Source organism: Cricetulus griseus, chromosome 2, assembly GCF_003668045.3.
Source record: "Cricetulus griseus strain 17A/GY chromosome 2, alternate assembly CriGri-PICRH-1.0, whole genome shotgun sequence".
Classification (NCBI taxonomy): Eukaryota; Metazoa; Chordata; class Mammalia; order Rodentia; family Cricetidae; genus Cricetulus; species Cricetulus griseus.
The window spans coordinates 373,224,088-373,238,281 of record NC_048595.1 but is presented as its reverse complement, the minus strand read 5'-3'; the positions used below and the strand labels follow the sequence as shown (position 1 = coordinate 373,238,281).

The following is a 14,194-nucleotide window of genomic DNA, read 5'->3' as shown; positions in this document are numbered from 1 at the left end:
GCCAAAGCAGTTTTGTAAGAAGGGTGCACCAGAACCCAAATCCAACTAGTATAGTAAGTGGACACAGGCAAGAAATTCACCTGGTAATTGTAATGCAGGTGGTGACTATGTCCTCTTCTATTAGCTGGGTTCCATCTCACAGTCTTTTGCAATTGGCTTGTTTTTTGGTTGTTTCCCTTTTTATTTTAGAGGCATTCATTTACATATCCATCCCCCCATTCCCTAGCCCTCCCATCCTCCCATGTTCCCCACAACCCCCCACCTCCTCCCCAGGGACAGTGAGGCCCTCCACGGGGGACCATCAAAGTCTGTCATATCATTTGAGGGAGGGCCTAGGCCCTCCTTGCTGTATCTGGGCTGCAATAGTTTCCCTCCATAGGGAATGGGCTCCCAAAGTCCATTTGTGCTTTAGGGATAAACACTGACTCCACTGTTAGAGGTCCCATAGACTGCCCTGGCCTCCTAACTGGAACCCACATTCAGAGGGCTTGTTGGGTCCAATGCTGGTTCCTCAGCTTTACAACTAGGGTCTCCATGCTCTCACTAGGTCAGGTCAACTGTTTCTGCCAGTTTCTGAAGCACAGTCTTGGCTCCTTTGCTCATCCCTTCTCCCTCTCCGTAACTGGATTCCAGGAGTATAGCTCAGTGTTTAGCTATGGGTGCCGGCAATTGGCTTGTTTTAAAGAGATCAGTGCAAAAGGAATGAAGAGAAAATGGATCAGCCTTTTCAGGCTGTCAAGCTCCCAGAATGCAGCAGGGCCTTTGTATAAATATGTTTTACCAGGTAGGAGAAATGAAAAGGTTTGCATGAAAGTTTTACAGAGTGGGTAAGATTGAAAATAAAGGAGAAACCCTCTCTCAAAAAAATACAAAACAAAGAGCTAGGCATGGGTGGTGCAGGTCTTTAATTCCAGTTTGGGAGGCAGAGGCAGGTGGATCCTGAGTTTGAGGCCAGCCTGGTCTACATAACAAACTCCTGGACAATCTAAGCTACATTGTAGAAAGACCTTTCTGAAAAAGGAAAAAAAAAAAAAAAAAACATGTGATGATGGAGACTTTAAAAATATTATCTGTTGGCAGGCAAGCTATTTTTTTCTTTTTTGAGACAAGGTCTCACTATGCAGTTCTGATTGGCCTTGAAGGTAGACCAGGCTGCTGTTGTCTGTTTTATTCATCTCCCATAGTGATTTTTGAAAGGGTTTAGTTTCAAGGTTCATGGGGGACACTGAGATGGATTATCCTTTTATAAAAGATTAGAAGAAATATTAATGCCATAGACAGGCAAACTGTAGCATTCAAGGGACTCTATGTAGCATTCAGGCTTACTTGGCCAAGTAGGGGTCTTTCTTACAGGTTTCAGAGGAAGAGGGTGAGAAGTAGGTTGACTTTCCTTTTTTGGTTGTGGTTGGCCATTTTTTTAAAAAGTTTTTAAAAAGTTACCTAATGTGTATGGACGTTTTCCCTACATGTCTGTGTACCACATGCATGGCTTATGCCCAAGGAGCCAGAAAAGCTGTCAGAACTACAGTTACAGATGACTGTGAGCCATGATATGACTGCTGGGAAATGAACCCCCAGTCCCTCTGGCAGAGCAGGGTGGGAAATTAATCTGAGCTCAGGTTTTGTTTTTGTTGTTGTTTGAGTGCTGGGATCAAAGGTGTGCACCACCACCACTTGGACTCTGAGCTCAGCTTTAATATACGCGCGCACACACACACACACACACACACACACACACACACACACGTGTGGGGAAAATGGACTTTTGAAGTAAGTTAGCTTTTCATTGCTGTGGCAACATATCTGAAACTGACATGAGGATTTCTTTGCGCTCACAGTTTCAAAGGATTTATTTAGTCCATGGAGTTTGCTGCACTGCTGTGGGGCTGCGGTAAAGCAAAAACACCACCCATAGCAGGAGCAGGTAATATAGAGGACTGCTCACATAATGGCAGCCAGGTAGTACAGAGACAATAAGAGAAAGGGAATAACCCTCTTCCAAGACTGACTTTCTTCAACCCAGCTCCACCTTCTAAGAGCCATTCAGATTATAGGTGGGAACCACCCTGCCCAGTTTGGGAAAGTTGTTTTAATTTTTATTTATTATGTGTATGGGTGTTTTACCTACATGTACCCGTATACCACATGCATTTCTGGTGCCCATGGAGGCCAGAGGCATTGGATTCCCTGGAACTCAAATCATAGACAGTTATAAGCTGTATGGGATACTGGGAATCAAACCTGGGTCCTCTGGAAGAGGTAAATAGCTTTGCAAAAGACCTATACAAAGGTCAGGCATGGTGTCACACGCCTTTAATTCCAGTGTGCAGAAGGCAGAGACAAGTGGATCTCTGTGGGTTTGAGTCCAATCCAGTCTACAATCTAATCTAGTCCAACCAGGGCTGCACAATGAGACTGTCAAAAAACAAACAATAAGACTAAAACTAATACAAGTTGGGCATGGTAGCCCATACCTATAATTTCAATACCTGTAAGGCTGACACAGAAATATCACTTAAGACCAGCTGAGCTACATGGTAGTACCATCTTAAAACACAAAACAACAACAAAATAGAATGGACTGACAATACCAAGTGTTAGCAAGGACAGGGAGCAACATAGCAGGAACATGGGACAGTACAGCATGAGAGCTCTGTGCAGCAGCTTCTTATAAAACTAGAAAAGTACTTAGTTCAATAGACTGGACATATGTATCCTATTTTGAAATCTTATTCCCCAAAGGTGGGGCTTTGGGAAGTGACTGAATTTTAAGTGGAAGCTCCAAGACTGGGATTTCTGCCCTTACAAGAGGCTAGAGAAATCGTAGCTAGGTTGCAAAGAGAAAGCATCTACCTACGAATGCCTCATTAGACCTTGGGTCCCTCAGACTCCTACTTTGCAAAATACATTCCTACTGCCTGTAACCCACCCACCCAGTTTACATTAATTTGTTACAGTCACCTAAGACGGTGACTGTAATTTTTTTTTTAAGATTTTATTTATTATGTGTACAGTCTTCTGCCTACATGCCAGCAGAGGGCACCAGATCTCATTCAAGGTGGTTGTGATCCACCATGTGGTTGCTGGGAATTGAACTCAGGACCTCTGGAAGAACAGTCAGTGCTCTTAACCGCTGAGCCATCTCTCCAGCCCTGATAAAAGTTGTTTTTACCTGAAAGAAACACACATGTGCAAATGAATGCTTTTATACAAATGCTCATAGCACTTTATTTTTGAGATTGCACACTGGAAACCCAATTTCCATAAGCAAATGGACTAGTGAGCACATGATGACCTAGCCATACAATGGGCCCCTATTTGGCAAAGAGAACTACTAATGCAATGTTATTTGACAGAATCTAAAAACACTTTGGTCTCATGCCAAGGCGATCAAAGCCAGACACAAGGGCACCTACCTTACTGGTCCACGTGTAGGTGGTTCTAGGACAAGCAAAGCAATTCTACACTTAGAGGAAATGGCTACCAGGACAGAGGTTGGACTGACTCTGGAAAGCGCAAAAGGAGACTTTTCTGATGTAAAAGAAATAGTACTTTTCTTAAATGTGGTATTGCTACAAGGACAAAGGAACTTCTAAACAGTATAGATACTGTATTGTACTGAATGAAATGGCCTGATAACATTTGTGTCATGTGATGCTGAGTTTTCCAGAAAATAGGTATCATGTTCTTTTTAAATTATCTGCCCACTTGAAGCTTCTGGCTTTGCTGGAATTTGTTAAAAACTCAAAATATGCCCTTTAGAACAAAAATTATCATCTTCTTGTCTCAGAACTAGTTATTGTGTTTAATGCTCTGATCAAAGGAATCCAGAAGCAGAAACAAGCACATTTTCTGGCTGCATCCACCATGTACTGACCTGAGCAGCACAGTCTGTGCTCTGCCTGTCTGTGGAGGTAACTTCCCAGATTTCTGCTCCCAAGCTGACAGATGTCCACTGACTTCTCTGGACCAGTTAAGACATCAAGTCTGCTATGGAGCCTTCCTAGGTCTACAGTGCCACTAGTTATCTCCTTGTCTAGAGCTGTTTGTTACAAGGCCAGGTTCTGGGATCTGTCTGGCTTCCCCAGAACACTCCACACAGGATGCATGGCACCTTCTTACTCTCATCTTTCAAATACCTGAAACTGTTCCTCACAGATCATAATACATTTTCAAACAAGTAGTGTTAGAAAGAGACAGTTGAAGCTGGGAGGTGGTGGCTCACACCTTAATCCCAGCACTAGGGAGGCAGAGGCAGGTGGATCTCTGAGTTCCAGACCAACCTGGTCTACAGGAGCTAGTTCCAGGACAGCCTCCAAAGCCACAGAGGAACCCTGTCTCGAAAACAAACAAACAAACAAACAAAAACCCTAAGAAACAGTTAAGTCTGGAGCTGCTAAAATTAAAAAAGTGATGTAGTCATTAGGGCACTGCCCTCAAAGCCCAGTGGAAAGCTCTGAATGAGGGCCGTGCCACACCTGGTGGGCAGTAACTGCAGACAGAAGACTGTCAGCAACTCTTAACAAGAGCAGGTCCAATGGGACTTGGGACTTGTTCTACTAGTACGTACTAGTAGAACAGATCAAACGATGACAAGAACAACAGCCCAAAATTTAAAAATAGCAATACAGAATGGTAGCAAGGTGTTGTACACATCTGTAATCCCAGCACTCAGGAGGCTGAAGGACAGCTATGAGTTTGAGACTAGCCTGGGCCCCATGGTGAGAACCTGTCTCAAAAAAAAAACAAACAAAGGGCTGGAGAGATGGCTCAGTGGTTAAGAGCACCGACCGCTCCTCCATAGGTCCTGAGTTCAGTTCCCAGCAACCACATGGTGGCTCACAACCATCTGTTATGAGATCTGGTGCCCTCTTCTGGTGTGCAGATAGACATGGAAGCAGAATGTTGTATACATAATAAATAAATAAAATCTTTAAAAAAAAACATTAACAAAACAAAACAAAAAAAAACAAAAACAAAACAGATGGATAAAGGATATGCCAATTGCAGACTTGGGTTTTTATTTTGTTTATTGTCATGTGCTAGGGACATAGGAATCAATGACATATGATCCCTGTCCTCAGGGAACAGAGCACAATGAAAAAAGAATTCAAAATTGTGGAATTTAAAAGCAAGTACAGTAGTGAAGTAAGCACTGAGAAACAGAAGCACAGGGCACAAACCCAGCTCAGTGCTAAGGGAGCATTTTGCAGCATGGTGCCTGAGAGAGGCCTCACATAATAATCAGGAGCAATTGGGAGAAAGGGGGAGACCCATCAGAAACAGGAGTGGGAACAGCCTGGAGGATGTGGGCAGAGGTACATCAAATGTGTTACCAGGAGTCAAACAGTTGAGAAAGCAAAGGCCAAGGAGTATAAACCCCATGGCTTGGAGTTTAGTCCCAGACAACAGGAACCAACTGACACTTTGCATGAGAAAAAGCCCCTTTCCTCAACCTTTCAGATAGGTAACCATTTCTCAAGCAATACAGCTCTGCTCTGAAAGGGTTTAAATCAACGGTGCACTGTAACTTCAAAGAAAACCTAGAAAATTCTCTAGAGGCTTTCCCTAAGTGTTCAGCTCAAAGTCAACTGTCCAGTCCCTCAGTTTTCCTGCTATGGTGACAGACAAAAGCAGCCCATCTGTGACTCAGAAAACTGTGACGTCCACATCTTAGATATACTAGGTATGCCCATTTCCAAACAGTGATTACTGACTCCAAGAGTAATTATCTTATAAATTATCTGCATGACACTCCTGATCTGTAGCTCTCTCTCCTAAATGAATGGAAGTCTCACTCAGGGAAAGATCCTCCTGGTGGACAAGATCTGGGGGTGGCGTAAGATCTTTTCCATGCTGACTGTACTTGTAGAGCTTCTCTTCAGTATGCACCTTCTGGTGCTGAAGGAAGTTGGACCTCTGTATAAAGCCTTTCCCGCAGTAACTGCACACATAGGGCTTCTCTCCAGTATGGACAATTTGATGCAGCAACAGCTTAGAGCTCTGGATGAAGGCTTTCCCACAGTCTTTGCACTCAAAGGGTCTGTCTCCAGTGTGGATCTTCTGATGCTCAGTGAGGTGGGCCTTCTGCAGAAAAGCCTTGCCACATTCTTTGCATTCATACACCCGCTCACCAGTGTGGATTTTCTGGTGTCGTATAAGGTATGAACTCAGAAAGAAGGCTTTCCCACACTCGTCACACTCATAGAGTTTTTCCCCTGTATGGATTCTCTGATGCTGAGTGAAGTTGGATGTCTGACTGAAACGCTTCCCACACTCATTGCATACGTAAGGCCTCTCTCCAGTATGAATTCTCTGATGCTGAATGAGCTTTGAGCTTCGAATAAAGGCCTTCCCACACTCATGACACTCAAAGGGTCTCTCCCCAGTGTGAATTCTCTGGTGCTCAATGAGGTCCGAACGGTGTCGGAAGGCTTTCCCACAGTCTCTGCACTCATACTGTTTTACCTCTGTGTGGATCTGGTAATGCCGAATAAGGCTTGAGCTCCGAATGAAAGATTTCCCGCACTCATTACACTCATAGGGTCTCTCTCCTGTGTGAATTCTTTGATGGCGAATGAGTAAGGAGCTCTGGCTGAAGCCTTTCCCACACTCTTTGCATTCAAAAGGCCTCTCTCTGGTGTGGACCCTCTGGTGCCTAAGCAGATCTGAACTGTGACAGAATGCTTTTCCACACTGTGCACACTTGAATGGCTTTTCATCTGTATGTACATGTTGATGTTCAACCAGGTTTGTATAATGAATAAAGTCTTTCCCACATACATTGCACACATAGAGTCTGTCCCCAGTGTGGACTCTCTGATGTTCAGTGAGGAGGGAGTTCTGACTGAAGGCTTTCCCACAACGATCACACTGGTAAGGCTTCTCCCCCGTATGAGAAATCTGATGTGGAACTACATTTGAATTAAATGAGAAGCTTTTGCTACCAATACCACAAGAATGGGTCTCCCCTTCTATAAGCTCTCTCTGAAGTATAAGAAGATTTGAGTTAAGAGTAGGATTCCTTCCTGACTTACTACACATCTGTGCTGTTTCTCCTGTTTGAATTTTCCAGCGGGTCACTGTCATCTGTTTGAGGCTCCCCTCCTGAGAGGGAGAACTCTCTATGATCTTCCTTTCTGGATTCCCCAGCAGCTGCACTAATCTGTCTTCCTGAAATTCCCCAGGCTCAGAGACGGAAGGCTCCAGCACTGTGAGTTTGTCTGACATCATATTATGTGAATTTTCATCCCTGGAAATTCAGGCTTCAAGATCACCTTCTTGTCCCCAGCTCCTACAGTAGAATCTGAAATGAGAAAAGAAGATGGTCTTTCCCCTTTGTTAACAAGAAGCTGCTGGACAGGCCGAAGGTACATAAAATTAAACTCCCATACAAGTGAGAGAGGAAGCATCTCCTCTGCCTACACTTCGGACCCTTCACTGTTAACCAGCTTTCACCTTGCTCCAACTAGCTGTCAGCATGGGAAGGCTTCTTGGGGCTCCACCTCTCATATATCCAACCCCAAGACAAATAGGACTTTGCTGTTTAAACAGCACTCCTCTAGCTTGTGACCTGTTTGGGAGACAAGAGAGATAGGGATACAGACAGGGCTCTACTTAAAAATCAAGACATGTAATTCCCACGGTCACTCAAATAAAATCGATCAGTCCTACTATTCTCCACCCTCATGGCTATCTTGTCCCTACCCAGTGTGCATCTCATGGTCCACAGTACTGCACCCACTTTAGGCTATCTGTAGCACACAGGGCTTCAGTGCTAACAGCAGTGTAGCATTTCTGACCTACAGTGACTGACCTTGAAGCCAAGAACCCAGTCAGGATCTCCATACTTCCAAACTTTCACCCTTTCAGTGGCCTTATACTCTAGTTCCCTCAATTGAATCCCTTGGTGATTGGAATGGCTCCAGTGGTCCAGTTCAGAGCCTCAATGGCACGGTTCTCGACACTTTATGTACTTTGCCCTATAAATACAAGAGTTGGCCCACCTCAGGTAAAATAAATAAAAACAACAACAAAAAACATACATCTGTGCTGAACATGTACACACCTTTTTTTGGGGGGGGGATCATTTTTCCTTGAAAACAGCATACTTAACCTAGCTGTCACAATGTATTAGGTATGGTAAGTAGTAGAGATGACTTAAAGGACAGAAAGCTGTAAGTAGATGGCATGCAACATTACACTTTCTTTTAAAAAGCAGGGTCTCACCATGTGGTACTTACTGGCTGGCCTAGAACTCACTATATGGACCAAGCTTGCCTCACACTCACAGAGACCCACCTGCCTCTGCATCCCCAGTAGTGAAAGTAAAAGTAGTGGGAACTCACAACATTTTAGGGAAGAGACTCAAATACCTACAGAGTGAGGAGAGGGACATAATCCTCTTCATACAACTCACACGCCCTTTTCTTCCTGTCGCCGTGTGGAAGCCACAGCTCACGCTAGATTCAGCCTATTCTGGATCTGTCTGAACTCTTGCTGGCCAAGTGCTCTCTACATCTACAGCCCTGATGCCCTAAGAGCTGTCAGCTATGTCTACACGCACCCAACTCTCCTTTTTCTTCTTCTTGTTTTGAGACAGGGTCTCACTCTGAAGCTCTGTCTGTCCTGGAACTTGCTCTGTAGACCAGGTTGGTCTCAAACACACAGAGACCCACCTGCTTCTGCCTCCCAAGCATTGGAATTAAAGGTGTGCATCACTGCCTGGCCATCCTTTTCTCCTTTTTAAAAGTTCAACACTGGGGCTCTAGAGATGGCTCAGCAATTAAGTGGATTGCTCTTCTTGGGTCAGTTCCCAGCACATGCAACGGCAGCTCAAAACTGTAACTTCAGTTCCAGGGGATCTGATACTGTTTTCTAACCTCTGTAGGCACCGGGACCACATGTGGTACACATACACACATGCAGGTAAAACATTCATACACATGAATTAAATATTTAAAATGTCTAACACTTTTTCTATCCCTTAGCTGCTGTGGGATAATCCTTCTGTATGCTGTGAAAATGTATTAGTCACATTAGCTGATAATAAAGCCAATTTGGCCTATAGCAAGGAAGAATAAGGCTAGGCGGGAAAGCCAGACAAAAAATACAGAGAGGAAGAGGGGCAGAGTCAGAGAGAGATGCAAGCAGCTGCCAGGGAAGCAAGATGCAAGAGGACAGGTAAAGCCATGAATCATGTGACAAAATAGAGATTAATACAGATGTGTTAATTTAAGTTAAAAGAACTAGTTAGTAATAAGCCTGAGCTATAGGCTGAGCATTCTGTAATTAATAGGAGCTTTTGTGTGTTTATTTGGGACTGGGCAGCCAGCACAGAAGAAAAGCTCCACCTTTTACACTTAGCCCTTGCTTCACTAAGAAAGCAAAGGCAGCGAGACAAGAATGTCCATTTCCATCGCCTATGTTTACCTCTCCTGTTTCATGAGTCCAAGCTGTACTTGACCTGAGAGAAGGGTCTCACCTCCCCCTGCTCTAGGCCCTCTCCTATTCCATCTTGTCCAGTCATCATTCCCTCCCTTGAAACAGAAGCTTCTCTGCCTCTCTAGCCTGCCATTCCAAGCAATAGACAGCAATGCTGGCTCTCCCATCCACTTAATCGGGGAAGAATTGCCAGACTTGACATAGTAGGGAACAAGAGGGCCTTGACATCTTCTAGGTAGAGTATCAAAATCCCATTTAAAAACCAAATGGCACACACACCTAGCCTCCAAGACTCTGAATGCTCAAACACTTCAGAGGATAAACTACTCTGGGGAAACATAGCAACATCCTGTCTCAAAGAACAAGACTACCAACCTAACTTCCTGAACTCTATTTCCTCTCCAGCTGCTATCCAACCTCTCCATAGTGACACTCAATGGACACTGAGTTTATTTTTGCATCTCCTTTGCTTTCTTAAATACACTGGGGTCAGATGATCACAACAGTCTATTGTATAACTTCACTTGGGCCAGCACCTGACATCCAATGACTTACTCATGAAGTCATCTTGCCACAGTACTCCCAGGACAGCCTCCACTAGCTTTCTCCCTCATTAACTACCTCCTCCCAGTGTTCAGTGATGACAATGGAGTCTTGCCATGATCCAGGCAAGACCTCTTCCATCTCTACTGACCAAGCTTAGCAGAGAGATGCTATCTACTGCTGAAAACGTTTTGTTTGTTTGTTTGTTTGTTTGTTTGTTTTTTTCCTCCTGCAACTGGGCTCTTTCCCAAATTCCACATTTGACTATCTCTCAACCTGATGCTTTCATAGGTTTTCAAACTTCAGGTGTCAACCTTCTTACTTCTGCTAAATCTGTCCCTTCTGTAGTGAGATCTCCATCGACCTGTATTTGCTCAGGCCAGAACTGTGCAAAAGTCCTTGGTTCCCTTTACTTTTATTCATTCCCCACATCTAATCCACTAGCAGACCTGTAGGCCAGGTCACTGCCATCCTCTACTATTATTTCTTTTCTTCTCTCTCTCTCTCTCTCTCTCTCTCTCTCTCTCTCTCTCTCTCTCTCTCTTTTCGAGACAGGGTTTCTCTGTTTTCCTTTGGAGCATGTCCTGGAACTCGCTCTGTAGACAGGCTTGGAACTCAGAGAGATACACCTGCCTCTGCCTCCCAAGTGCTGGGGATTAAAGGTGTGTGCCACCAATGCCTGGCTCTACTAATATTTCTTAACACACAAGGGTGACAATCTTCTAACCTCTCTCCATTGCTTTGCTACAGAGTCAGTAGGATGACCCTTTAAAAGCAAATGGAATGGTGACTTTCTATTTAAAAACCTTCAAGGCTCCCCTATCCCCCTACCACCAGCATTTTCTCCAAGCAGGCAAATGAAATAGCAGGAACACTTGAGTCACTTACTAGGCATTTGAGTCCAAATTTTCCCAGCACTCCTTCTAAGAGCTAGCTGTTTCCAGGGGCCACTGCTCTACTCTGCTCCCTGAAAGCTTCAAGCTTCAAAACCACTGACGCTATAGCAAGGCAGTGCTGCCAGTCTGCTGCACCAGAGTCCAAGGCAACCCAGCCAGCCATGGTGTTAGAAAGGACCTGCACCGTGACACGTGTGTCACAGAGGATGGCTGCGCTACTTACAGAGTGGAGACAGAGCAGAAAAGAAACTAAACCAGCCAACATCACTAGCCCAGTCAGGAGCGAAGCAAAGGTTCAAATTCAGACCTGGCACCCACACAGAGTCCACTTCCTGCTTTGAGAGACCATATCCTTTGTAAATACAAGTTGGTTTTACAGGATATTTTGCTTAGGGATGGCCAGAATCAGTACTATGAGAAATTTGCATGTTGGAACTTAATGTCTGAAAAAAGGGTAAAATGGACAAGTGGTTTCTGTCTTAGAAATCACTGATACCTTCTGATCTTTACTATTTTATGTACCATTAAGGATTCTATGCATTATGTAGAATTCAGGGTATTATGCACGTTAGGCAAGTAAGTGCCTTACCAATGAGCTACACCTCAGCCCCTGATACCATACTTAAAATGACTATGCTACCATGAAACAAACTTGCATCTGTTCACAAGAATAGCTTAAAACCATTGGTGACTTTTTTTTGATTTTTCAAGACAGGGTTTCTCTGTGTAGCCCTAGCTATCCTAGAACTAGCTCTATAGACCAGGCTGGCTTCCAACTCACAGAGATCTACCTGCCTCTACCTCCTGAGTGCTGGGATTAAACGTGTGTGCCACCACTGCCCAGCTTATAGATTCTTATTTTAAGAAAAGTTTCTTAAATAAAATATATCTGCTTGAAGAAATGCTTATCTCAAAATCAGCAAATTGGAGGCTAGAGAGATAGCTTAGCAATTAAGAGCACTGGCTACTCTTCCAGAGGACCTGGGCTCAATTCCCAGCAGTTCATAACTCTGTAGCTCCAGTTCTAGGAGATCCAATGCCCTCTGCTGGCTTCTGAGTGCACCAGGCACACAGACGACGGACAGACTTACATACAGACAAAACATCCATACACATAAAATAAAACAGGAGTGGGAAAGTTTGCATAGCTTCAGCTATTCAAGTGAGCCTCAACACCTGCCTCCTTAGAAGCCTGTGCAGCTGTGCAGGTGCTTCTGCAGCTGTGCAAGTAGCTGGATGCCACTCGTGCAAAGCAGGTTTGTATCATGTTCCCCTCACAATCATCCATAAGTTTACCAGAGGCAGCAGCTGGCTGTCCTCTTGGAACTCTTCTGATGGCTGCCCCTGGAACCTGCACACAAGGTCTCCTGCTGACAAGAACAAGCTTCTTTTCCCAGCAAGCCCAGGAGCCTTTTAGCAGCCATCTTCCACAAGTCAAAAAAGGAGGACTCTCTGATACACCTCAGGGACACCATTCTGCCCTGGCCTGCTGCTTCTCTGGCCTTCCTTCCACCTCCAGATTAGATCATAGTCTCATGGGGGCCTTTCTCAGCTCTGCTCTCTCTCCATCACCCCCCTAATTATTCCAGAACCAGGAGTGTCCAAAGCTAAGTGTACCGGCTTGTGAAGTTTCTCTATAACTCCCATGAAGTATTAAAACAGATGCAAGGCCACATCCACAACAGAAACAAAGTTCTGCTCCCTGCTAATAGGACATGAAGCACTGCCTTAAAACTCGGTGTGTAAGCGAGGCATGGTAGCTCATGCCTTTAATCCCAGCACTCAGGATCTCTGTGAGTTTGAGGCCAGCCTGGTCCTCAGAACTAGTTCCAGGACAGGTAGGGCTACACCGAGAAACCCTGTCTCAAAAAATCACCACCATCACCAAAACCCTTTAGTGTGTGTATGTGTGTGTGTGTGGGGGGGGGGGGATCTGATTTCTTCGTGAGCAGAAGACTTTTTCTCTCATTCATTGGGATGGGTCTCAGAGGAAGGATGTCTGAGAGTGTACAGGGTGACTATAAATACCAGCTCCTCCTGGAAACTGCTTGCATTTAGTTTAGAGCCTACTCCTGCTAAAAACCCACAGGAAAGCTCAGCGTATTAATCAGGCCCTGGGGACTCCAGGACCACAGTGGAGCAGGATGCAATGTGGGTTAAATGTCCCTAGCATCATCACAGAGATATCACAGACGTTGACTCACAAACTTCTGACTGAAAAGCTTCGTGGAAAAGCTAGGACAGCTTGGCTGACACTTGACTCCACCTGGGAATCCTCCTTCAGGTCACATGGAGTTGATTTTGCCCAACACGCACATTATCTGAGACCCCTGAAGTACTGGGGTTCCTGTAGGGCATCTCCTCCAGCAGAGGCCGAAAAGCCTGCGGGAAGTCAGGAGGGCAAGGTCCAAGAACAGATGCTCGCACCTGCACTCCATCACCTGAGCAGCCAGCTTTGCAGCGGTTAAAGGAAACCTTAGCTGCAGGCGCCGAGGCTGAGTGTGCAACCCGAGGCCTCTATGTCCTCGGGTGACGGGTCCAAATATCTACCACACCCAGGTCAGCGAGGAAAAGATGTAGGGCTCGGCCCGAACGAAGAGAGGAGCTGCAGACACCTGCAAGAGCGAACCGCATCCGGGCCCGGAACACCAACCGAATCGCGAATCCCGCTGGCCACGAGTCCGCCTGCCCGCCCGCGCCAGTAACGATACCCCACTCACCCGGAGCCCGGCGACAAGAGGGCAGCGCGGAACCAAGCCAAACCGCACCGAGCCGCTCAGACCCGGGTGGCCACAAAGCCCACACCGCCCTGCACGCCTCGGCCGGAAGCTGCCGGAGGCCCCGCCCGGAGGACGTCCGTAGCCGCTCTAGGATGAGAGTGGGGACCAGAGCCTTCTCCGTGCCAGACTTCCGGCCCAGACCACTGCTTCCAGCCAAGGGACCCAGTACGCAGACGCGGCGCTGAGGAATTGTTTGCACAAGTAGGTGTGGGGTCAGCGGCGATACCCAGCAGTAGATGTCGCCATGCTTCCCTGGAAGAGCTGGGAAATGGGAAAGGCAGGCCCTCTACAAAGATTGTAGTGAAGGTTTCTTATTGGTTGTGGTGGTGTTGGTTCTGTTTGGGGCTTTTGGTTTTAGTTTGGGGGGAGGGGGGGTTAAAACATCTTTTATTGTATGTGGTCGAAGGACAACTGAGCCACTGTGCCGGAGAAACATCGATCTAACTGTGTAATAAGCCACTGGAGACTCCAGAGTAGTGAAATCAAGGCAGTATATAAAATGACCTTGCCAAGTCAGGTGAAACCCTAGAA

General features: G+C 45.7%; 1 protein-coding gene across 2 annotated transcripts; it reads right to left on the bottom strand.

The window, feature by feature from the left end:
- Nucleotides 1-5,012: 5,012 nt before the first annotated feature.
- On the bottom strand, nucleotides 5,013-13,749 carry Znf623 (zinc finger protein 623). 2 transcript variants are annotated; one of them, XM_027403877.2, is made up of 3 exons: nucleotides 13,604-13,737; nucleotides 7,817-7,982; nucleotides 5,013-7,306 (listed from the first exon to the last, which is right to left on the bottom strand). In XM_027403877.2, exon 3 carries the CDS (start codon nucleotides 7,231-7,233, stop codon nucleotides 5,734-5,736), a length of 1,500 nt encoding a protein of 499 aa, XP_027259678.1. In that variant the 5' UTR covers nucleotides 7,234-7,306; nucleotides 7,817-7,982; nucleotides 13,604-13,737; the 3' UTR covers nucleotides 5,013-5,733. The 2 variants fall into 2 exon arrangements, with proteins under 2 accessions (XP_027259678.1, XP_027259677.1); XM_027403876.2 differs by lacking the exon at nucleotides 7,817-7,982 and having other exon boundaries at nucleotides 13,604-13,749.
- Nucleotides 13,750-14,194: the final 445 nt, after the last annotated feature.

Coding starts and splice junctions, on each gene's coding strand:
- Znf623 (XM_027403876.2), bottom strand. CDS start 7,233: ATGATGTCAGACAAACTCACAGTGCTGGAGCCTTCCGTCTCTGAGCCT.